We start from the raw sequence: 23,218 nt of genomic DNA, 5'->3' as shown, positions 1-23,218 counted from the left end.
CTGGCAAGACATGAGAGCCTCAGGGCACCTCTTGGCTTTCCTGTAGCTCTTCATTTGCAGTGGCTACCATTTAAACAGTCACCCCGAGGCACATCGTTGTCCCTGTTCCCCATTCCCTATGTGGATCTGATCTCTGCTCCGTAATTGATGTGATGGCAGGAGCAGTCAGCAGGATGCTGCCGGTGGCCTCGGGGCTCAGCCTCATTCTCTGCTCTGACACAGGCTTTCTGTTTGCCCAGCTCCCATGCCTCAGTTTCCCTCCTCCCAGGTGTGGAAGATGGAGCTAACAGCAGGGCTTTTCTGCAGGGATCTGTCACGAGGACCTGTGTACAAAGGACCAAGTGGGACCCTTTCACGTTACTCAGGTACTCTGCATTTGGGGTGTTCTCCCCTTCCATAAAACTCTCCATCAGGCAGAGACTCTTTAGCTGGGCTGTGAGGAGCCGTGTCCGGGGTCCATGGTGAAGGGGGCAGTGATGGAGCAGCCAGCAGCAGTTGGCTGCATCGCCTGGCAGCACAGAGTCCTGGGGAAGGGCATAGATCCACGCAACTAGGGTGCAGCAGCGCCAGCTCTGGGGGTGCACCCGGCTTTGGGTGACACGCCTGGGGTGCTGGCTGTGTTTGGGAGGAGTTGCCCAGGGACGTTTGGCTGATTCTCCATCAGCCTTGGAGGTCACCCCTTTGCACACTGACTGACTGCTAGCTGATACCTTCTATTAGACCATCCTTGAGCACACAGCAGGGCCCATGTTTACAGTGGGGTTTTCTTAGGGTTTGGGTTTTTGGTTTTGTTCTTTTTTCTTTTTGGACTTGTGGGTGCTCACTTTCCCTCTGTCCCCCTTTCTGGGTATATACATAGGGCTCACTGATGGTCATTTCCCCATCTGCTGCCTCTCCCAAAATGCATGTATGTGTCTGGAGAGCAGAAGAAGAACACAGCCCTTGATTGGAAATCCCTGCCGCCCCTGCACTTGCAGCCTGGAGATACCTCAGGTTAGCAAGGGGCCTTGCAGAGCTTGTGCTGTCCCCAGAGCATTTTTGGTTTATCCTGGTATGATTGCTTGTGTTTGGATGTTGTGGTTCCTGCTGACCCACCACCCTGGAGGGGTTGATTTGGGATTATTGCCTGTATCAGTGCTGCGTGGGCTTCTCCTTACACCCATTCTGAGTTTATTTATCCCCAGAAGTGCCCCTACAGTTACTGTCCAGGACAAAAGATCAGTTCAGACTCTGCCCTGCCTGGCTCGGTGAGCCCAGCCCTGGGAACCTGGGACCAGACACCAGCAAGAGTGCATAGGAGGAAAATCTGATGTGCCCTCCAGGAACAGAGTAGGTGATTAAAAATGTTTCCTGTGCCTGTCAGAGGTCAGCAGCTTGCGCTAAAACAATGTGTAGGAGTGTACGTAAGACTGACGTCTGTGCACCGTTTACGTCTCTTTTCTGACTTAATCTGTGGCTCCTGCAGTCGAAATTAATAAGGCTTTTGTTTTATGAAAGGTGAAGTTTCTAGGGAGAGATTGTATCTTTATCAGATCAATGGAAAGGAAGGACTGACCCACCCCAGAGATGCTGGATTGGTGCAGTCCTCTGGGGGCAGAGGAAATCAGGGTTTACCCCATCTTTTACCCGCCTCAGAGAAAGGCTGCTGGCAGGCAGGCTGGTGTCAAACCAGCCAGAGGCACTGGTCCCTTCTGGTTTGGTGATTGAGGTTTGGAGGGGAAAGGTTTGAAACACGTGAGCCTGGGCTGGCAGTCTGGGCTGTTGGGTGGAAAATCACATCACTCCATTTCAAGTACCGTGATTTCCATTTATTTTTTTTTTCTTTGGCAGATGCATACACATCCGTAGGAAAAGGCTTGATGATTTTTGCCACCTCTGCAGTGTTCTTTATTGGAATGATAAACCCTGACAGAACAATAAATGCTTTATTGGAACAGTAAACCCTGATGTCTCAGGGTAGAGACAAAGCTCAGCTGTGCCATTTTGGCATGCACCCTCCCGACCTGGCGGCCTGGGCTTTCTGAGGCTCCACTTGGACTCTGGGTACAGCAAAGGGGCCCATTTCTACCTCCTGCAGCCCAGGAGTTCTGCTCTGAAAGCCCCCTCAATCATACAGTGGTTCACGGAGAGCTGCAGGCACCCAGAAATCTCTGTTGGGGCCCCACTGCTACATGCACGGGGGCTGCCTGGGTGCTGGGGCTGTGCTCACAGCCTCCAAGCATGCACAGGCTTGGGGGTGCAGCGCAAGCATCCCTTCAGGGCATGGGAGAACAAATTGTCCAAAGCATTAGATTGATTTCTGTGTTGTAGGTCACAGAAGGTCCCTTCAGGAGTTCAGTGTTGCAGTGAAAATCAATAAATAACTTCACGTACAAAAATGTTCATATATTAAAAAAATCATTATCTATTTAAAAAAAAAAAAGAAAAAAGAAAAACAAATCTCTTTATCATTCCCCAAACTGTATTGCCCATATGATCTTTATATTTCTCAAGCCCTGATTCAGGAAAACTGGGAAAAAAGTGTGCTTAGAGCAGTCCTGTATCAAGGTCAGCCCAGCACCACATGCACAGCTCTCCTGTAGAGACGACCTGGCCCTCAGGAAGAGGAGGTTGCAGTGAGCAAACCCACTCAGCAGCAGTGGTGCCTCCCTGGAGAGGAAGGAAAACAGCAGGGACTGATACAGGGAAGGGTCAAGAGGGCCAACATAAATGGGCAATAGAGAGAGGAGAGATTAAAATGTTTCCCAAAGCCTTTGGTGGTCACCGGTTTTTCACATCTCTGCAGGGGAGCGATTTCCGACTGGCCGTACCAGAAGTTGAAGTGGTTTCCCTTTCTTTGCCTTCCACGCCTGCGTTAGCCCCTCGTACCTGCGGGGTCTCTGCATGCAGGCAGGCACTGACTGTCCGAGGGTGCCGAGCACCCGCTGGGGAGTACATCAGTGGCATGGAGTGAACAGGCTTTTGAGAAGGAAGGTGAGTCTCCTCATGAACCAAGGGTAATTACACCTTCCTTTTTTTATCTTTTTTCTTTTAAGCTTTAAGAGCTTCGGACACACACATGCACATCCACACACAAGTAGCAAAAATAAAATCTGGACTATGTTTGGATGATCTTCACTAACGGTTCATAAATGCCCTGACACTGCAAGGGGACATGATTCAAGGGGTGCTGGGGACCCCTCAGGACATCTGGGCAGTCCCCCAGCCCTGGGGTAGGAAGAAGGTGGATTGGTTGAGGAGGATCTCATCTTCCTTGTGGGAGAGTTCTTTAGGACATGATGTAGACCTCCAGCAAACTGGCCACTGCATGCATTCGGTAGAAGATCCCAAAGGGCAGGCAAATGTCCACAATGGCCGGCCACATGGAATCGCCATAGAAGTTCAGTTCTGTGTCATTGTCAAACTGCGGCCGGGCACCAAACGCTGGCATGATCCAGAGCTGTTTGAAGAAATGGGAAAATAACACTGCAGTGAGAAAGGTGTGTTGTACAGCAAGCACCTGCAATTACAGCTACCGAGAGATGGGAAAAGGGCGACCTTCGGAGCTTGGGACCTATGCCAGGAGTCTGTGTTTACATTAAGATCAAGTATGATCTAGTGTTGTACCCTAAGCTGAGTTTCGAATCATGCTCAGACACCAGCTTGAACCAAGTGCTGAAGCACTCACCAGAGGAAGAACTTGAGCATATTGTGTGTCAGTATGAATCTGACCTGTTCAGACTCCTGGGATGGAGCAAGCCTGGGTAGGGCTGAGCTGGCAGCAGCTTGGTCTCCCCAGGCTTGGTTGTGTGTGTCTTGCTCAGAAGCCCACCCAGCATGCATATCTGGTTGCATGGGGGTTGTCAGCTCATTCTCTGTGAGCTTATGTGTAAAATCAGTTTGAGGACGTGATGTGACTGACTAGCTGGGGATTTGGAAGTTCTCTAGACACATAACATGTGCTTGGCTGCTTTGGAGGTGCAGCTGTAATCCTACGTTTCTTATGCAGGAAACTGCGGTCCCCTGGCTGCTCGTGAAAGTGGGAACCCCAACTGGAGTTACCAGTGACCAGTTTCTCCTCACAGCAACTGGGATCTGTGTTTGGGCTCCTAGGCCATGGGTTTTGAGAAGAGATATGCTGCCATTTTTCAAGAAAACCCAGATTTCACCCCAGGTATTTGTCACTTTACATCCTTTCTTTGGGGGTGTAAAGGAAAGTTTTAATGTAGTTTATTTCTTTTAATAAGCTATTCTACATATCCGCTAATACCCAATAAAAATACTGAAACTGATTCTTCTCTTGTACCCACCGATTTTATTGTCTGATACTGTGCTGATAAGTGACAGGTCTATTGGCATAGCCCAAAATGTCTTAACTCCAGGGCAGTTGCTCTTGTTTTTAAGTGATAAAGGAATCCCAGCTCTCTGCACATACAAATGTAAGTAAATGTGCTCTCTGTATAGCAGAAGCACAGAAAGGACTGTTTTTGCATGGGCCACATCCTTTCCTTCATAGACACTTCTCCCTTGTGCTTGCTTCCCTCTCCCCCGCTGTAACAAACTCTTCTCTCTGCGTGTACTCACTATGATATTGCTCAGCAGGAGGAACATGGAGATCTCCCTTAAGAACTTCCTCCTCCAGTTCATCTTCTTGGGGGCGGTGAGGGACCGCACAAGGTCAGAAGGATGGATGGCCTCAGTGCCAGAGGCAGCACTAGGGGCCAAGGCGCTGCCGCTGTCGGGCACACGGAGGGACACTGCATTGATGTTGACAAAGGTGAGTCCATAGAGATCCTTCTGGTGAGAATTGTGCTTGTGGTCTTCCTTGGGGGGTTGCCGATGAAGGCCTTCGATAATGAAGATGTTCTGGAAGGTGTGCTGAGCAATCATTAGGAGGGCGTAGGTGAGGTTGAGTGCGCTGATAGCGTCCCTTGGTGTGCTGGCTACAATAGCCACAATGGAATAGTAAGAAATAGCATACTGCCCCAAGGCTGCACCCATCAGCAGGGCCACGTCCAGGGTCCTGGTTGGGTTCTTGTGCCGATCCATGTCTCTCTTGTCAAACCGGTAGATGACAGAGCCACCAATGCAGACCAGAGACATCAGGCCCAGACAGACAATGTTGAAGATATAGTACATGGTGAGTGCTTGGCTCTTCTTGATGGATTCAGTGCTGGAATTTACCTGCACCTCATAAAGAATAAGGACTCCCAAACCACTCACCAGAATGATGAGGCCCAACACGATGCCTACAAAGAAGGTCCTTCGGAAGAGCCTGAACTTCAGGCGGTGAATGTGGTGGGAGTGGTGGTCTATGAAGCGTCCAACATTCTTCCACATGACATAGACCATGGCAGAGGCAAAGAGACTGTACTCAATGTTAAAGGGGTACAGCCAAAAGTAGCCGTTCTTGAAGATCTGGCAGATTTGGCTGTTGCAATTGCATTCTTCGGCTGAGCTACTTCTCATTCCCGCTGAAACAAGATAAAAACACGTAGATGCAGTGGTATTAAAACAAGGAGCCAGCACTCATTAGCAGCCCTGAAGAACTGGATACTTAGGGCGAGTGAAAAACAAGACCAAGGACAGAAGAATATGTGACCATTTTGAAAACAAGGATGCTTCAACCTCAGCTTTCTGATGGTCATGTTCTTCCTGAAGAAGTTAGGTGGCCGGATAAATCTCTCTTTTTCCTTTCCTTCTTCATTCCCATCCCATTTGTACAGAGCCCTCCACCTTTCAGACTCCTCTGCGATACAGGTTAAGAAATGAACATTAAGACCTGGCTTTTAATATATCAGCTCTGTTAAAGAGACCTTCAGCTCTCGATAGGCCTTCTGAAAAGGGATAAAACCTGAGTTGCAGAACAATTTCTACCTCATGGGCTCCCTCCCTGGACCGGATGGCTTCACAAATGGGCAGATTACCTTTCAGGATCCATCTGAAGATTTCTTCTGTCATGTTCTTCTTCAACTTTGAATGTGCTTTATGAACGGACTCATCTGTCACTGCTGACATCCACACCGCTAAGTTTGTAGTCAGCGTTAGCATCAAGCCACACCTACAGAAGAAGAAGGTTCATGAAATTAAAGCAATGGCTCCAGAGCATGTTGCTCCCATCCATGTTATAGATGTGCAAGTGCTCAGAGGGACTGTGGGAGCTGCCTGAAGTGGTACAAGGGCTCTAGTGGTCAAGGCTAGAAATCCTGACCCTTGCTTTGCTGCTCTCACTCTCTTTCTATTTTTTGTTTGTAGTCATGAGGATTAGCAAGGCCTGATTCCTCTTGTTGGTGTTGGAAGAGCTTCTCAATAGTGAATAGTTTAGTAGGTCTGGATTGGTCTCCAGGAGGATCCAGTCTTGCAAAAGTGGACAAGATCTTGTTTTAGCCTGAGGCTTGCCCACTGCATCGTTGCCTTCCCCAGGGGAGCAAAAGTCAGCTATGAATCATTTTATTTAATGCTAATTATTAATTTAATACTAATCTGCTTTGAGTAATGCTTGTATTCTTGAACTGAATCCCAACCCTGCTAGATCCACAGGTCATTAACCTCAACCGCTTGAGCTGGGATCTAAGGCTAGCTGGAGACTGAGCAGGTTTAGTTTTGGTCAGCATTAAGGGAATTGGGTTTATCCCCTTGTTGCATCTTAACTGTGTGAGAGTGCAGCAGGTTTGTGGTGGCCCAGGTCGTCTGGGCCAGTGGGATTCAAAGAGTGGCGTTACTCACCTGGTAACGTTCAGGTGTACGTGGACGCAGTCTTTGGCAGAGATCCACAGGAAGTACGTCTGGCAGGGGCAAGAAAAGAAGTTATTTCCAACAAAGCAAGAAAGCAAATCACATCTTTCTGAAGCAGAGATCTCCCTGCTCAGCAGAGAGTGAGCTGGAGCCTCTTTCGCTTGGGTCCATCTGGGCCCAGCCTACTAGCCCATAATCCTGGCCATTTGCTGGATGTAGCCTGTTCTTTCTTTGTTCCTCCTGCCCTGTCCCACTGCCATTGCTCTGCCCGTGGCCAGCCCCTGTTCCTGTCTAAATTGTCCCTATCTGACCTATTCCCTCCTTGGTGGAGGACTTCAAACTGCAAGACAGTCCTCCTGTCCTTCTCCCTCTGTTCTTCATGGAAGAGGAGACTTGGCTGGATGGGAGCTGCTTAGAGTTTGTGACAAGCCATCCTGGCATAAGCCAAAATGTCACAGGGTGGGAACAAGTCTAAATCAGTGCCTTAAAGCGAGTTGCTGCAGCTGGAAGTTGTGGTTGGAGGGTGATATGAGCTGGGCAGGGGCTGAGTTAAACCACTTGCATTTGCTGTTGGTGGAGTTGAACTATGTCTATGAGATCAGAGCTTCTTCTGCTGGTGGCTCTGTCTCTCTACCCATCCCCGAGACAGAGTACGACCATCTCACCTGGACGACCACAAATATTGCTTGCACAATGGGGTAGATTATTTTGATTGCAGACAGGCAGCTGTAGAAGCTTGAGTAATATCCAATTTTGAACACATCCATGACAAGACTGAAAATGGCAAATAGGATCAGGCCTCCTGTTGAGGAACCAAAATATCTGTGGTTGGACAGATGTATGCATATGTGGGCTAATGCAGATAGTTGAGAGGAAGAAGAGGAACTATTGTCATGGAGAGGCTTTGCTTCTACCTGTGTTTTTCCTCTCCCAGCACCCAAATTATCTTGACACCAACAGAATTGTACAATAATTTTAGCTGGAATGGATTTTCAGTCAACCCTGTAGTCTGACTCACAGCTCTTGCAAGAGCAATGGCAAGGCTGGGAAGGAACCCGGTGTAAAGTACCAGAAGCCCTTGCAGATAAAGGGAGACCTGGCAGTGAACCCAGTGGAGGGAGTAGGAGCTAACCTACTCCCTCCACTAAGTAGGAGCAGGGCATGGTGCCAGCCCCAGCAAGAGGGGAGGAGACTACACCCCAGATGATTGCTGTTTCCCTCGAAAGAACTGATGCCCCCATGAACTGTCCACCCTGCATCTCACCCCCAGCCCTACCCCCCCGAGAGCTCCTACCTCTCAGCCAGATGGGCCCAGCGTGGGAGTCTTTGCAGAGGATGGCATCTGGGCAGCGGGAGGTGCCGACGAGGTAGAAGATGATCCATATGATGACTATCAGCATCATGACAGTCAGCAGGAAGAAGACATCATAGTCATGCACGGCAATCTTCTCAAAAGCCCCGCTGCTCACCAGCGTGCAGGCCAGCAGGGCTAAATGCACAGCCAGCAGGATGGAGAACATGCGGCCACCCTTTTTCCACACTTCCTTGGAGGCAGGAGTGGAGGGGGGCTGATGAGGCTGGTGGCTGAAAGATGCTATCTGGCTCGAAGCCAGGCTGGCTTTGTCATCCTTGTGTCCACAGCCCATGCTGGAGTTGGGGCGTCTGATCTCGCTGTCCTTCCGCACGGGCTCCTCGGTCATGATTCAGCTAATGCTTTAGCTGAGGGTTAATGCTGTTGGGAGGAGAGCCCCATGAATGAGAGGCGTCACTTCATTTTGAATAGTCCAGGGCTGGACGAAAGCAGAACATGTGATGAGGAGGAGAGGACGTATCAGAGGAACGGGGAAGGCTGAGACAAGGGAGCGCAAGAAGAGGGATGAGCTCATTTTCAACCTTTCTCTTCCTGGTTCCCTGAAGGCTGAGTTCTTGCTTAAGATGCTTTTGCATGGGGGGGATCCCAGGTCAGTTTAACAAAGCATGCCTAATTTGTCACACAGCGTTTAGGTGTTTATTGATGCAAGATACTGGAAAAGCACCAGGAAAGCACTTACAGGATCAAATATCCTGGGGCAAATGGCCAATGTGGTTTGATTTCTAAATGTCAACTACTAAACATTCTGAAGAAAATGTCATACTTCCTGGCTGAGGAACAGGCCGCTGAAAGGTAAGAAAGCCCTGGGAGTCTTTGAAGCATCACATCATGGTTTATACCAGTTCCTGTAAGAAGGATGTGAGCTATGTCTGCTGTCACTCCCACTAAAGCCTCTTGCCTGTGCCAAGCCAGGGACTTATTGATTCTCAACAAAAAGCATGAAACAAGGCAAAGTAACTATTCAAACAAAGCCATTCCACCAACCTGTTTTGGTGCCTGGGATCCAAATCTCTGCTCTTGCCAGTCTGAGAAGTTTCCCCGTTGCTGCAGCTTGGTCAGCCGAAGAATTTATACCTGTTGGGATGTCTCTGTGATTTATACCATGTCTGGAGCCGACAGGAGTGCTTCATGGGCTTCTCAGAGAAACTCATGTGATCCATTTTGTGCAATAGCTGATTTTGGGGAAACAGGAGAGAGATGAGGAGATAAGGGTTATTTACCCGGGGAGGGCGTGAGGTGACAGCACTGCTAAGCATGGCACAGACCGCTCGGTGGCAGGGTCATGGTCACCACAGATAGAGCAAAGCCACCCTGTCAAACCCATCTTTCCTACCCACATGAGATCTCTTCCCTTGAGAGAAGGTGGTTTAGGTGATGAACTTATCTTTGCTGATGATTTTGGGCTTGGCTTTCTGCTTAACTGAGCACAATAAATATTGTGCCTCACCCTGTACTATTCCCATCCATAAGTATGCTCTATGTCTGGAATGCTTTTGAGGAAAAGGAAGAAATTTGCTTTTGTATCTATTCAGTGCCAAGGGCAGCTCAATTTTTCTACCCATGGTGGCAACAATGAGGAAGGTTTAGCGTTACAGCAGGGCAGGATTTGGGGACTGGCATCTGTGATCCCCTTTGTTGATGCACTGCCTTTGCCTTTTCCGGGTGGGATCACCTTTCTCTGGCCCTCAGGAGCTTAACTTCTCTCCTTTCAAGGAGAAGGAAGTCACACTGCAAACCACAGCGCAGATGGGATTCAAGCACTTGCCAGGTGAGGGGAGAGTTTTTGCTCAAGATCTCTTTTACCCCAGCTGTTATATTTTGGTGGGGGAGATAGGGGGACCCAGGGCAGTTCTGAGTGGACGGGGACAAGTTTTATTCCTTCATGAGGACGCCTCTTTTGGAGATGTCCCTGCTGCTTGCCTCCTCCGGGGCAAGCACAGAGATGGGCTCTTTGCTGTGCATTTTCTCAGTCCCATTCCTGCCTGCTCACCACCGTGCTCCTTCTTGCAGCACTACAGGAACAGCACCAAACCGAACTACGAGGGATGGTGAAGGAGAGCGCTCAGGATCTACTGTACAGCCCAGGGAGACCTTCATGCCTCTTTCCCGTGCTGCCACCAGCCGGCTGCCACAAGTACTGGCTCTGCCCTGATCCTTAGGCGTTCCTCTCTGGGGTGAGTGGTTGATCTTTTCTCAGTCTGTAGCCTTTCCCAGGGGAAGCACAGATACACGTCCCCCCTCCCGCCCCCCCATGCCATGAATCTGAGCTGATAATGGTGATGGTTTGCAGAGGCCAGAGGTTCAAGAGTCCCCCTGGACTAAATGCACTGATTTATCCTCCCTCTTTTGTCCTTAACAACCAGCAACAGAGGAAAGAGCGTTTACTGCCTTGGGCAATGCTCCCTATCCCCCCTGGGAGACACCATACAGCATAATGAGCTTAATTAGTAATAATACAAGAATCATTAAATAACCTCAGTAATGAATTGCAGACATTACTATGCTGCTTTTCACCTGGAAGGATTACAGTGGCAAATACCTCGATGTCTACCACATCCCATGAGGACTCTCCCGAGGAGGCTGAGCTGGTGAGTGTGAATCTGCCGATGTGAGCAAACCGTGTGGGGAGCAGACCCTCTCTGGTGCACTTACAGGTGTCCCCAGGCAGCCGGGACCGTGACTTCGTGTTGGTCACCCAGGGGTTAATCACTGCAGCTTGTGTTGGTGCACCAGGGACTGCTTTAGGGCCACCTTGCTGTCTTGGGGCATTTTTTTTGCTTACAAAAATAAGCTGTGTTTCTCTCTGGTTTTCCTCCTTTCTGCTCGTTACCTTCTAACCCTCTCTGCTGCTGTTTTTCAGTCTTTCCCCAGTTTTGCACTCTTTTCCCTGTTCTCACCCATCTCCTGGGTCTGCCTTCACCCTCTCCAAACCCCGTGTGCTGTCCCAGGGCCATGGTGGCAGACGCGCAGGGTCCAGCCTTGGAGATCTCCATCCCCAGAGCCAGGACGTGGTAGGCAAAACGCACAAGGAGGACCAGAAAAATCCTCCTCCCTGACAGTGTGTCCCAGGGGATACGATTCACCGTTGGGCGCAATGTGCTGCAAAATCTGTGTGCTTTGGTCATCATCCAGGCTTGGCTCTGTGTCTCCTGACAGCAGAGGGTGCCTGGGGCCCGGGAATCCTGCACTGGAGGCATTGCCTGGGGCTGTCCAGCTCCCTGCAGGGCTCACCCCAGCCAGAAATTCTGTGTCATCATAAAAGGCACTGGAGGCCAGACACTGCCCCTTGAGCACCTCATAGTACTGAGCTACAGACAGGAGTGGGTTTGGTTTGGGGGGTTTTTTTTTTGGTCTCCAAAGAGGGAGAGGGAGTGAGGAAAGGAATTTTTCCAGCCTGTATGAGTTACTTAGGTTATCGTGGATTCCTGTTGTGCAGTTTGTTGTGCAGGTCCCTGAAAAGTAGAGTCCTGTGGGCACAGGCAGGGATGGTGACTGGGTCTGCTGTTGTCTTCCTAGTGACATATATATATAGTGATATGTATATATCTCCCTATATATATGTATACATGTGTATACATGATATATACATGTGTGTACATGTATATATATACATATAGATATATACATGTGTATGTCTATATATACACATATACACACATGTATATATCTATATATCTTTTTTTCTTTTTGTTTTTTTACCAGGAAAAACTGAGCTGTGAACACCCCCGGTGTTGCTTTGAAATCAGAGGCAGTCACCAAGCTGCTCTCGGCCATCTCTGCACGGAGCAGGAGCACCCCTCCAGGTCCCACCTGCTGCCCTGCTCTGACAGGGCTGTGAGTGGAGGCAGTGGGGGGCTCGTGCCCCATCAGCCCACGGTTCCTCCTGTGGCTGCTGCTGACCCTCACTCGAGATGGGGTAGCTACAGCGAGGGGCATGCAGGAGTATCGGGCAGGATACGGCCCATGAGCCTTTCTGGCAGCCTGCTCTGCTTAGGGGACATGTAGACCTGGCAAGTTGTCACTGCACGACCCTGTGCCCATAGCACTTGGCTGAGCCTGACAATGATGCTGCTTAATGGGAGCTTTTAATGTGCAGTGGAGCTGGTGCATGAACGGTTTGTCGTGAGGAGCCGTCAGGGCCGGAGGATGCTTAGGACCCAGGGGAAGCGCTGGAGAGCCTGGCTGGCTGGGCTTGGAGGAGCTCCTGCCTCCCCGGCCAGGACTTCTCAGGTGTCCTGGTACGGCGGCGCTGAGCCAGGCGAGCTGGGCCCTCCTGGCAGCTCCCCCTTCCCCACGTCCATGCCCATCCTCTGAGCCCCCCTGGGCACCCATGAGCTCGCCCAGGGACCACTCCACACCATGAATGACCAGTACCACCGAGCAGCCCGGGACGGCTACCTGGACCTGCTGAAGGAAGCCACCAAGAAGGACTTGAACTCGCCGGACGAGGATGGCATGACCCCGACCCTATGGGCCGCCTACCACGGCAACCTGGACGCCCTGCGCCTCATTGTCAGCAGAGGGTGAGCGTGGGCGAATGCACGGTGCTGGTCCTGGGGGACAGAGTAGCTGGGACCCCGTCTCTCCCCCCTCCCTGCTTGCAGGTCAGTGTGGGTGCAGGTGCCCCACAAAACGATGGCTTCTGTCCATAACACCCCTGCTCCTGTCCTCCCCTCTGTTGTTTTTCTCTCCTTGTGGTTCTTTTGAGTCTAATCCAACACTCCTGATAACTGCTCTGTGTTTTTCCATCTTCTCTGAGCCTGTAACTGCTTCTGCCGCAAACCCTGCCTGCAGCTCCCCAGGTGGGGCTGGATCCCCCCTGCAAGTGCTTTGCAGTCCCGTGTCAGGTCCTGTAAAGACAGGCAGAGCTGAAGTGCAAAGCCCATCGGGTTGCTGCCATGATAAAAGCCTTTTTAAATGAGGGGGCAGAGGGAATAATTGCTCCTTCTGTCCCAAGAAATGCTCACAGAGAGATGTGTGCAGTGCCAGCTGCAAGTAGGTGACACTTGTCTGTTTTACCCAAAGCAAGGTCTCAATATGTGACCCCTGGGCAGCCTGTCATGCACCTGGAGCCCAGAAAATTCAGAAACAGGTTCCCCAAGAGCAGATTTCTTTAAGCTCAGTCTCCCCCACAGGAGCTGCTTGATGCTGATGTGTCTCTCAGTACCTCACCCCGGGCTGCCAAATCTGAGGGTCTCAGGCTCTGTAAGCGTGAATGTGGTGGAGAGGAGGGAGTGGAACTGAGGGGACTTGTCAGACTGGGGGGTTTTACATTTTGGTGTTGGGGGAACCGCACAAGCAGGTGTGTGCTAAGGCAAGATCTGCCATACCTAGTTCTTTCTTGAGCAGTACTGGCTCTCCTGTTCGTACCAACCTCCCAAGGGAGTACGTGCCAGTGCTTCCTTCTGCTTCAGTAGCTTTTCTGAGCACCTCATCTAAAGGCATCCAAGGTGGGGTGGCCTCTGCCTTTTCTTGAGAGGTTGTTGGTGGTGCTGCTTTTGATTTGTTTCTTTCTAAGACTGAGGAATAGTGCTGAGGTCAGCAGCCTGGATGCGCATCACGCCTTGTTGAAATGGCTTTGCTTCTCCATGTTGGGTCAGGGCTCGGTGAGGCCGTCAGGTCCCAAGCAGGGAATTGCTGCGCCCAGCCTGGGCTGCATTTGCAGTTCTTGTACCTGATCAGCTGCATCTCCACTGTGCCTGTTCCTGGGCTCTCACATCTCCTGATACTCTGGTCTGCTTGTACAAAACCTTCAGCCGGCTCCCCTGGCCCCGGCCAGCTGTACTTACAGGCAGAGCTCCCACACACGTTGCTGTCCTTCTGTGGTAAAGCATTTAATTCTCAGATCCTGAGGTCAGAAAGGCTGTGTACAGAGTCACTCTGAGAAGTCCTTGAGTGCCTTATGCAATAGGAGTGTGGTCAGGAGAAGATGATTTCAGAGTCCAGAGGGGAGAGGGCAAGATACTGCTCTGACTGGTGCCTCCTGAGATGCTCCTGGGCTGAGAGCCCTGTGATGATTCCCTGGGTGGGGGCTCTGTGACTTACGGTGTACCTCCCAGGAGGGAATGTGCCCAGCAGAAACCTGCTCTGAGCTCCTGCCATGAGAGGAATTGCCACCCAGGGCCAGAGAGACAAGGGCAGGAGCTATGGGGACCCCAGAGCTAGAAATGGTTCCAAAGACTATTTGATGGCCAAAAAGTCAGTCTGAAAGGCCCACACCATGGATGAATGCCTTTCCAAAGAGCGCAAAGACTTTACATCTCTTTATATCATTATATCTCCTTATATTGCCTGCCTCCATCACAGGACACCCTGCAGCACCACTGCCTGTCCTACCAACCCACACGTCCAAGCCAGCAGTTTCTGCCTCCCCACAAAGCCCAAGGGCTGCTTAGCCATGGAGGGGCCCTTTTTATAAATTCACATCAGATTAAAAGGTCCTCGAGGGCTCAATTATGTCCGAGTGCAGCTTGGCTGCTGTTTAATTAACAGCCTAATATACATTTGTTCCTGACAGGGAAAATAGCCTGGCAAAAGCCCAGTGCCCTTTACGTGATGGATGGTGGAGTGAAGTGTGTGTCTGTGGGGCTGCAGGATGCGTTTTCATCCGTGCATTCATCTTCATGTGTCAGATCCTCGCCCAGGGCCACGCAGAGATCCGTGAAACCTCCTCACGCTGCCGCTCAGCTCGGGGCAGAGGCAGACACACCTCTGCTCCCTGGAGCCGGCTTCGGGTCTGCGAGAGGCAGGAAAGCCCCAGCCTGGGGACAGGGGTGCCAGAGAGGGGCAATCATGCAGGACCCAGGAGAGCCCGTGGGCAGACCCTGTAATTTTCTGCTAGTGCTTAGGACAATGTGCAACGGTATTTAAGTCTTGTTCAGAGATGAAACTTAATTCTGTGTTGGATATGTTACTGTTACACCTGCAGTATAACAATTGCAAGGCAAGAGGGAGGACCCCTGAGTATCCTAAAATGTCAGGGTATTTTTCTCTGGCTTCTGTTGTCAAAATATTCCTCCTTCTGCACTGAGAGCCCCTGCACTGCGAGGCAGGAGAGTGTGGGATCACAGCATGGGGTAGTGCCTGGGGGAGCGGAGGCTTTGGGGCTGGGCTGGCTCCATGCAGGGATGGGGTGGGAGGCAGTGTCAGGGTCTGAGGGGGCTGGTTAGCTTCCAACTGCATTGCAGGGGGATGCCGAGGCACAGAGGGTGATGGGAGAGTCTTGGGGCGGCAAGAAACACTGAATTCTCCTTGCCAGTGCTGGGCAGTGGTACTGGTGCCCAGACAAGTTGGGAGATTAAGTGCTGGGGCCAGGCTGTTATGAAATGTCCTAGTGAGGCCAGAGGCACCCTGAGAGAGCAGAGCTGTGGGAGGGGGGCTGCTGGGGGCAAAAATCACAGCTCTGATTGTTGTGCCCCACAGCAGGCCAAGCTAATGGACACTCAGGATTATCTAGGCTCTGTCATCAGTGAAGGAGCCTCATTCATACGCCTGTATGTTCAGCAGATTGTGGTGTAGGGCTGAAATGGGGAGGGGGAAAGAAAGTATAATAAATCTGTTGGTGGATCCTTGAGGAAAGTTCATCTCTCAACCCACACAGAAGGGCTAACGAAGCAGACTTATTGCTCTGTCCGTAACAGCTAGTGATGCTGTTGCCTCCGTGCCACCTTTGCATGGGGATGGAGAGAGAGTCTGAGTCGGAGGGATCAGCAGTGGCTCATCCTTCTTGTTTGCAACACAAAAAGCCTTTTTATTCCTCCTGACTGGACTCCAGTGAGGGAAGCAAACTCAATTAACATGATGGCTGGGAAAAGGCAGGCTAACTGGCATTTAGTATTGCAGCTTTTCAGAGGCAGTAATTCTTCAGCGTGGTTTGTTATGAACTGCTGTGGCAGTGGTGGGCATCAGTCCAGCTCCAGTTAACCACAAGTCTGGGAGCCTTGTCCGGGAATAGCCAGGACTTTCTTGCCTTGGAGTGGACCACAGGAGAGGTGAGGATGTGTCTTTCTGCTAGACAGGTCTGCAGTCAGCTTTGTCACCCAACGTTTCTTTGCAGAGATGTGCCTCAGTTTCCCTTCTTACAAAAATGGGGGTCGCAGATGCTTTGGGTGTTAACGGCAGAGGGGTGCGGGTGGCTCAGCAGTGGGTTAGAGGGGATGAGATGTCTCCTGACATCAGCCCAGCCACTTGAGGGAGTCACGTCACCCTGGCTGGGGCAGGGTTGCAGTGGAGGTTGCAGCAAGGCACGTGAAGGTGATGTGCATCCTCTGCACGCCACAGGGCTGGCGGCCACGTGGGTGCCAGGAGCAGCGTGGCCGTGTTGGTGGGGATCTTTCCCAGGGTGGTGACCTGCTGGGAAGGTGAAGGAGCAGGGTGGAGCACTGTCAAAGCTTCGTCGCTTCCGGCACCTGAGCTGGCTGCTTGGAGTCAGCCTGAGATCTGGGCATGGTGGCGTGCTGAGCCAGGATACATGCCCCTAGGCACTGCCACAGCACAGCCAGCGTTAATGATCGCCAGTAACGCCAGCTGCTAGCCCAGCTTTTGCTGCTACGAGAGGCAGAGAGCCCTGAGATGAACCTCACCTACAGCATCTGTGCTGGATTTTGGGAGATCTGAACTTGGAGAAAAGCTGAATCCTTGACCTACCACCACCTGGATAAAGCTTGGGATACAGAACCCAAGGCTCTACTCTGGGTCCAAAACCTCATCTTTTCTGCTCATTTCTAGGCTTTGCTTGGGTCCTTGCCCTGACTGGCTATGCTGAAGCTGGTGGGCTTTTTTCTCTCAAGCCATAAATGGTTTTTTCCTTTTCCTATATCTAAAAATATTTTATGGCAGCCAGAGACACTCTGCACACAGCTGGCTCCTGGTCTGAGGGCCCGATCCTTCACGCACACCCACGAGCCAGGGGGTGAGCCAGCCCATTGCTATCAGAGGAACTTCACACGTGCAGCCAGGGAAGGACTTATGTAAGTGCCACTGGATTCCCCGACTAATTGGGATCCTATGGGAGAAGTGGAGGGGAAAAACCGGCAGGAAGGGAGTGAGTGTGCCAGTCACAGTGCAAAAGCAATGACTCAGGAGATGCACACGTCCACCTAAGGGGCTCAATTAACAGCGTTTTTAATAATGATTATTACAGGAGTTGACTCAGCACTCGAAAACGCTTTGAAGTTGAGAAGTGCTGCACTTCACACCTGTTATTAAAATACGTTCCCACTTAGTGGACCCTGCAGTCAGCATCTCCTCGTGTGCAGCGCCCTGGAGGTGAAGTTTTGCTGGGACAGACACCTGCCAGAGGGAGGGCCTCATGTTTATTATCTGTGCCAGATCAAACACCTCTACTTTGCAAGTCGCTGTTCTTCTTTCCTTCTGATGCATTTTTAGCGCCTGCGGCAGACATTTATAGGGCAAAAGGACCTAGAGATCTAATTTTGCTCTGATACTCTTGTTTCTAGACAGTGGCAATGTCTAGGGAAAGCTGGTTTTGATGCTCTTTCCCCTCACTTACTCTCTGAGGTAGTAAAAAGTACAAGGAAAGTAGACCTTTAAATATGAATCCACTGAGACCTCCCTGGCTTCGCTCTTTGCCACCTCAACCAGACAGACAGGAGAATGGGCTCTGAGAGGTACTTTATGGCTCGAGCATCCATACGCTTGGCTTGGGGAGCAAGATCATTTCTAGTGAGTCCTCTGCTAAGTCACTGTCCACATTTTGAGTCCATGTACGTGTTGGGACCCTCATGGTGCCCTGGCTCATCTGCCCGCACATGTCAGGCACACATGTGCCCATTCAGAGCACATGTAAACAAACGAACAACCCTCCACGCGCTGGAGTCCCACCGACAGCGCCAGCAGTTCCAGTTTCACTGGCTCTTTAATCCAGCTCCATCAATAATTTACTCCTCTCTTGCAATTCATCAAATATTTATCCTCCCCATGAATTTCCCAGCCTGGACATGTCACTATAAGGGTAGAGGCGAGTGCTGGGGAGATACCACTCCTGGAAACTCCGCATTGTCGCAGTACTGGCAGCTTCCTCCTCTCCTTCTACTGGCTTCACACCTCCTCAGCCCTGTGATCTCATGCCCTTCTCCCTAGCACCCATCTTTGAAGCCTTTCTCTGCTTCTATGAGATGTCAAAGCCTCTGGATACAGAAGTCCAGGGTTTGTGGGTCTGTTTGGCCCTTACACAGTTTTGAACTTTTTGACTAACTTGCTGAATTTGCCAGCAGCCTCAAAGTTGTACTTACGAAGTTTCTAAAATTTTGTGAAAATACATGCATGTGGAGCTACTGCTGATGCTGCCACAAGGGGAAAGCTGAGCACACCTCATAGCAGCTGTCAGGAAATACAGCCAGAAAGCCCACAGTCTGGGTCCAAATAATCTCCAGCTTAACATCTGGACACTGTTTTTATTGCTTCTGCCTTTTGCAGAATCATTTCCCTTCAGTACTACATAGCTGAGATGTTGGCAAAGCCTGAGGATTGCAAACTAGTCATGACACCAGCTGCGTTGCTCTGCTCCAGCCCCGCTGTTCCCTGAACATCAGTGTCCAGAGTGGGCAGCAATGAGCCTGCCTGCAGTACAGGAGGGTGAATGTGCTGGACCGGGCTGTTACTGGGTCTTGTGCATGGGTGCTAGTGGTGCAGATGCAAAGCAGCAGGGAAAAGAAGTCCCTCAGCTCCTGTGATCTCCGTGCTCTTTCGCTGAGGTAGTTTTCAGACTCTTTCAAGTGAGACGAGCTGTAGCACAGAACACGTGGGGTTTGGGAGAGGGTTCTGGGCTTGCTGCTCCCAGCTCTTGTCAACACAGGTCCTAAAGCAGCAAGGAGTAAAGTAACGCAGGCTGAAGGTCTGAAGTGTGCATTTGCCTTCCAGACTCCTGGTGTCACCAGGGCTGAGATCTTCGTGGTGGAGGGGCAGTGCTTGGTTCCTCTAGAGCTCATTGAAAGGGTGGTGCGGAAATGGGCAGGAGCAGTGCTGAGCCAGAGCCCTGCTGCCCACGGGGAGTTGCTCCTAAGGGTGGTGGAGCTGCACAGCCTTAATAAAAGGCTTTGCCTTATCCATGTGCACAAAGGGAGAGCGCCTTGTTGACAGATACTGCTGCTGGCTGCATATCATTAGCACACGCGCTCGGGCGAAGGCTGGTGCCAGGAGGGGTGTGAACTATCTCTTGTTTCAGCAGATCACAAATACAGAGCAGCGTCAGGAGGACAGACTTCCCTTGAATCCTAAGTTTGTGTCCGTCCTGTCACAGGAGGCAGGAGATGTGGGCAAGCGGTTGTGCCCCATCAGCAGCTTGCTGGGGTAGGGGCCAGCACGGTGTGAGAAGAGATGCTAATGGCATTAGTCGAGTGTCCAGCTCTTGAGGAGTGCAGAAACCTAATCTCCACTTTCTCTGAAACTGGATTCTCAGGATGTGCTAATACCAATGCGCTTCAAGCCATGCAATCGAGACCAAGTAGTACATAGTACAGCAAAAAACCCCACAAAACCCCAACCCCAATGCCGATGCTAGCAACTTTGCTCTTATTCTCTACTGACAATGTGCCCTCTTGTGCCCCAGATTTCCCCAGGCACCAGTGAATGGGAGGGTGGGAAGGTGCAGCAGCTGGTGGGTTTCAGAACCATTGCTGAGGATGGCTGTTTCATGGTGGTGCTACCATCATGGTGGGACCCCATGGTGTCCCACACAGGATGTGGTGTATAGAGAGGGATTTTGGGATGTCTCTCCACAGAATCTGAATAAAGCCAAGATTTGAAGATAGAATCTGACTAGAATTTAATGAGATGTTTGAGATTTGAAATTTTATAACAAGCTCAAGGTCTGAGTTGGAATCAGCCCCATATCTCAGTTCTAGGCTATCCAGAATGTGGCTTGCCTCCCTCCAAAAGCTGATTTGGTGCAGGAACATATGTCTCCTGAGAGCTAAATTGAAGTCATGGGAATTACCACAGTCTTGCATGTCAGACATGTGATTCCATGTCAGCGGTGCACCCTTCCAGAAGACCTGCTTAAAATTAAGCTGTAGGGGCCAAAGCTGTGTAGCTTCATATTTTGAGGAGGCAACAGTTCATGGAACTGATTTTGCCCTGCACAGCTGGGAATGTCTGAGAAGAGTCTGTCAGCCATGCCTGCATGCTAACCAGTTGATTTTCTTGCTGTCTAGGGGCGATCCAGACAAATGTGACATCTGGGGGAACACCCCTCTCCACCTGGCAGCAGCCAATGGCCACCTGAACTGCCTCTCCTTCCTCATCTCTTTTGGGGCCAACATCTGGTGCCTGGACAATGACTACCACACCCCACTGGACATGGCAGCCATGAAGGGGCACATGGAGTGTGTGCGATACCTGGACTCTATTGCTGCCAAGCAGAGCAGCCTTAACCCCAAGCTGGTGAGCAAACTGAAGGACAAGGCCTTTCGGGACGCAGAGCGGAGGATTAAGGACTGTGTGAAGCTGCAGAAGAAGCACCATGAAAGGATGGAGAAGCGGTACAGAAAGGAGATGTCAGATAATTCGGATACCATGAGCTTCTCCAGCTATTCGAGTAGCACCTTAAGCAAGAAGTTCCAACACATGTCTATGGTGACTTCCTTGCCATACTCACAAGCCACCATCCATGGCACAGCCAAGGGAAAGACGAAAATACAAAAGAAGCTAGAGAAGAAGAAGCAGGTGGATGGAACGTTCAAGATCTACGAGGATGGGAGGAAAAGCGTGCGGTCTCTGTCTGGTCTGCAGCTGGGGAATGATGTCATGTTTGTGAAGCAGGGCACATACGCCAGCCCCAAGGAGTGGACTCGGCGTAATATCAGAGACATGTTCCTCACAGATGAAGACACTGTCTCCCGTGCCATAAGTGACCCGGGTTTGCACATGGACTCGGCCCACTCGGAAGTCAGCACCGACTCTGGCCACGACTCCTTGTTCAACCGCCCCGGGCTGGGCACCATGGTGTTCCGGCGCAACTACGTCAGCGGCGGGCTTTTTGGGATCGGCCGGGAGGACGCTGGCATGCTGGGTGAAGACAACGCAGACGGGATGGGTGTCAAACTGCGGAGCCGCCTGCAGCGCTCGCCAAGTCTCAACGATAGCATTGGCAGTGCCAACAGCCTGCAGGAGAGGAACGCGGAGGAGCTACCCTGGGATGAGGTGGAGCTGGGCTTAGATGATGATGATGAACCAGACACCAGCCCCTTGGAGACTTTTCTGGCTTCCCTGCACATGTTTGAGTTTATCACCATCTTGAAGAAGGAAAAGATTGACTTGGAGGCCCTCATGCTATGTTCAGACAATGACCTGAAGAGCATCAATATTCCATTGGGCCCCAGGAAAAAGATTGTGGATGCCATCCAGAGGAGACGACAAACTCTGGAGAAGCCAGATGTCATTGTAGACACTGAACTGTAAGTAGGAGATGGGGCCTCTGAGCGATTAAACCCTTCAGCAGGTGGAGATGTGGATAATGTAAGATCTTGTTTTCAATCCACTTGGAAGAGTAGGAGTCCAGGTAACCTCCGTGCTTCTGTGTGTGGGCAAATTCCTGCTCGTGTGGAAACGATGAGAGTTCGGAGAGGTGGCAATAGTGTTAGTTCATTACTCAACAGCTCTGATGTGGCTGGGCAGGACATGAAGCCCTTGTTTTGTTTCATAACCTATATGAATGCAGACTGCTCTGTGGTCTGATTCTTCTGAGTCCCTGTAGCTGAGATTTTCAACCACGCTCAGGCTTGTCTTGACTCTTCACCTTTTGAAGGCATTAAGAAATCAACCACAATTCCTGGTGGGAGCAGGCTGACGGCAGTGCCCAGTGGCATTGGGAATCCTTCCCCAAATGCTTCAGATCTTACTCAGACCTTTGGAGATTGCATATCTGGGTTGGAGTTGTTGCTGTTTTATGGTGTTTCCAGGGTTTGGTTGGTTTGGTTCAAAGGACCGTGTGCCTGCTGTAGAGGTGAAGGGAAGGCACTAGTGTGGGTCTCCCCACTGTCACGTCCAGTGACACCCCAATCCACTGTGTTGTTTGTGCTTCCCAGCCTCTGAATATCTGTGTGCTTCTTGCTGGTTTTTCAGGCTTTCAGTACAGCTCAGTCTTGGATCCTCCAGGTGCTGACAGATTTTTCTCTTTCCCTTTGCAGATAGCAGCAGCAGCATTTTATTTTATTTTTTTTAATGATCAAGAAACAAACCCAGTTCTAAGTTGCCAGAAAACACAAGCCAGAGACTCCCTTCCTGGGGCAGCTGAAAGCTACAGCCATCCCCACCAGTCCCTCTGGGCTGCCCTCCTGTTCCCTCACTCTGTTCCCTGTCTGTGCGATGCTCCCAGGCGGTGCCTGGTACGGAGGGACGACTGCTGAGATCGGACCAGGCAGCTCCAACCTGCCAACCTCGAAGGGATGATGGTTGCCTGCTCGCTGGAGGAAGAGGTGTGGTGCACAGCTGGCTAGGACACTGTGCTGTCACAGGCTGAGAGACCACACGAAGCCATGAATGGAAGGCGATACGTGATGGTATTTTCAAAGGGACCCAAAATAAATCATTACAATCCATTCTTTCTTGAGCAAGTGGTTGATTTGGGGTTTGGGCTGGTGAAGTGGAAGGATGGGGAGTCCTGGTCTCTCTCCTTGTTCTTGGTTGCATTGTTTGCTGCTGTGTTTTCGGAAGGGAGTTTTGATTACTGTAGCTTGGGGTTGTTCAGCTTGAGACATGCCAGCCCTGACTTTAGCCCGCAGGTGCTCAGCGTGTCCGTGAGTCCAGTCTGTGCTGTCTTGAGGGCAACAATCTGAAATGAATACAGTGGTTTGAACATGTCGATAGTGGCCTTCCAGTGGTCAAATGGCTGTCCCATGGAGGCAAGGTTTCTGTCCCATCTCTCCAGGGCACTTGAGCTTCATCAGCAGTTTGTGTGTGAAGGACCCTGACTTTTGCCTCCATGAGCTTTTCAGGGTTGCAGCCCAGACCCTCTTCCAAGTATCCCTGGTGCATCAATGCTCAAAACACAGCTCTGAACCCTAGTGTTAGGTGTTCTGCACAGACCCATCACATCTCTTGCTGACCATTGTACTCTTTTTTCAGCTCCCAGCTCCACTGCACCATTTTACATACATGGATGGCTCCTGGGTG

The 23,218-nt window shown here is 50.9% G+C and overlaps 2 protein-coding genes and 1 long non-coding RNA gene across 4 annotated transcripts; 2 read left to right on the top strand and 1 right to left on the bottom strand.

Moving 5' to 3' along the window:
- Positions 1–1,761: 1,761 nt before the first annotated feature.
- LOC141933163 (uncharacterized) lies at positions 1,762–4,629 on the top strand. Its single transcript, XR_012626014.1, has 3 exons — positions 1,762–2,973; positions 3,989–4,153; positions 4,582–4,629. It is a non-coding gene; the product is annotated as an uncharacterized LOC141933163 (long non-coding RNA).
- On the bottom strand, positions 3,112–9,171 carry OTOP2 (otopetrin 2). The gene is made up of 7 exons (XM_074847563.1): positions 9,071–9,171; positions 8,009–8,446; positions 7,380–7,516; positions 6,706–6,764; positions 5,907–6,040; positions 4,564–5,453; positions 3,112–3,439 (listed from the first exon to the last, which is right to left on the bottom strand). Exons 2-7 carry the CDS (start codon positions 8,412–8,414, stop codon positions 3,269–3,271), a joined length of 1,797 nt encoding a protein of 598 aa, XP_074703664.1. The 5' UTR covers positions 8,415–8,446; positions 9,071–9,171; the 3' UTR covers positions 3,112–3,268.
- Positions 4,721–22,613, top strand: USH1G (USH1 protein network component sans). Of its 2 annotated transcripts, XM_074847564.1 has the most exons (6): positions 4,721–4,756; positions 10,097–10,260; positions 10,579–10,674; positions 11,789–12,609; positions 20,260–21,501; positions 22,234–22,613. In XM_074847564.1, exons 4-6 carry the CDS (start codon positions 12,446–12,448, stop codon positions 22,235–22,237), a joined length of 1,410 nt encoding a protein of 469 aa, XP_074703665.1. In that variant the 5' UTR covers positions 4,721–4,756; positions 10,097–10,260; positions 10,579–10,674; positions 11,789–12,445; the 3' UTR covers positions 22,238–22,613. The 2 variants fall into 2 exon arrangements, with proteins under 2 accessions (XP_074703665.1, XP_074703666.1); XM_074847565.1 differs by lacking the exons at positions 4,721–4,756; positions 10,097–10,260; positions 10,579–10,674 and having other exon boundaries at positions 12,540–12,690.
- The last annotated feature ends 605 nt before the right edge of the window (positions 22,614–23,218 follow it).

Source organism: Strix aluco, chromosome 21, assembly GCF_031877795.1.
Source record: "Strix aluco isolate bStrAlu1 chromosome 21, bStrAlu1.hap1, whole genome shotgun sequence".
Taxonomy (NCBI): domain Eukaryota; kingdom Metazoa; phylum Chordata; class Aves; order Strigiformes; family Strigidae; genus Strix; species Strix aluco.
The sequence above is the reverse complement of the archived record's forward strand: the minus strand, read 5'-3'. Positions and strand labels throughout refer to the sequence as shown.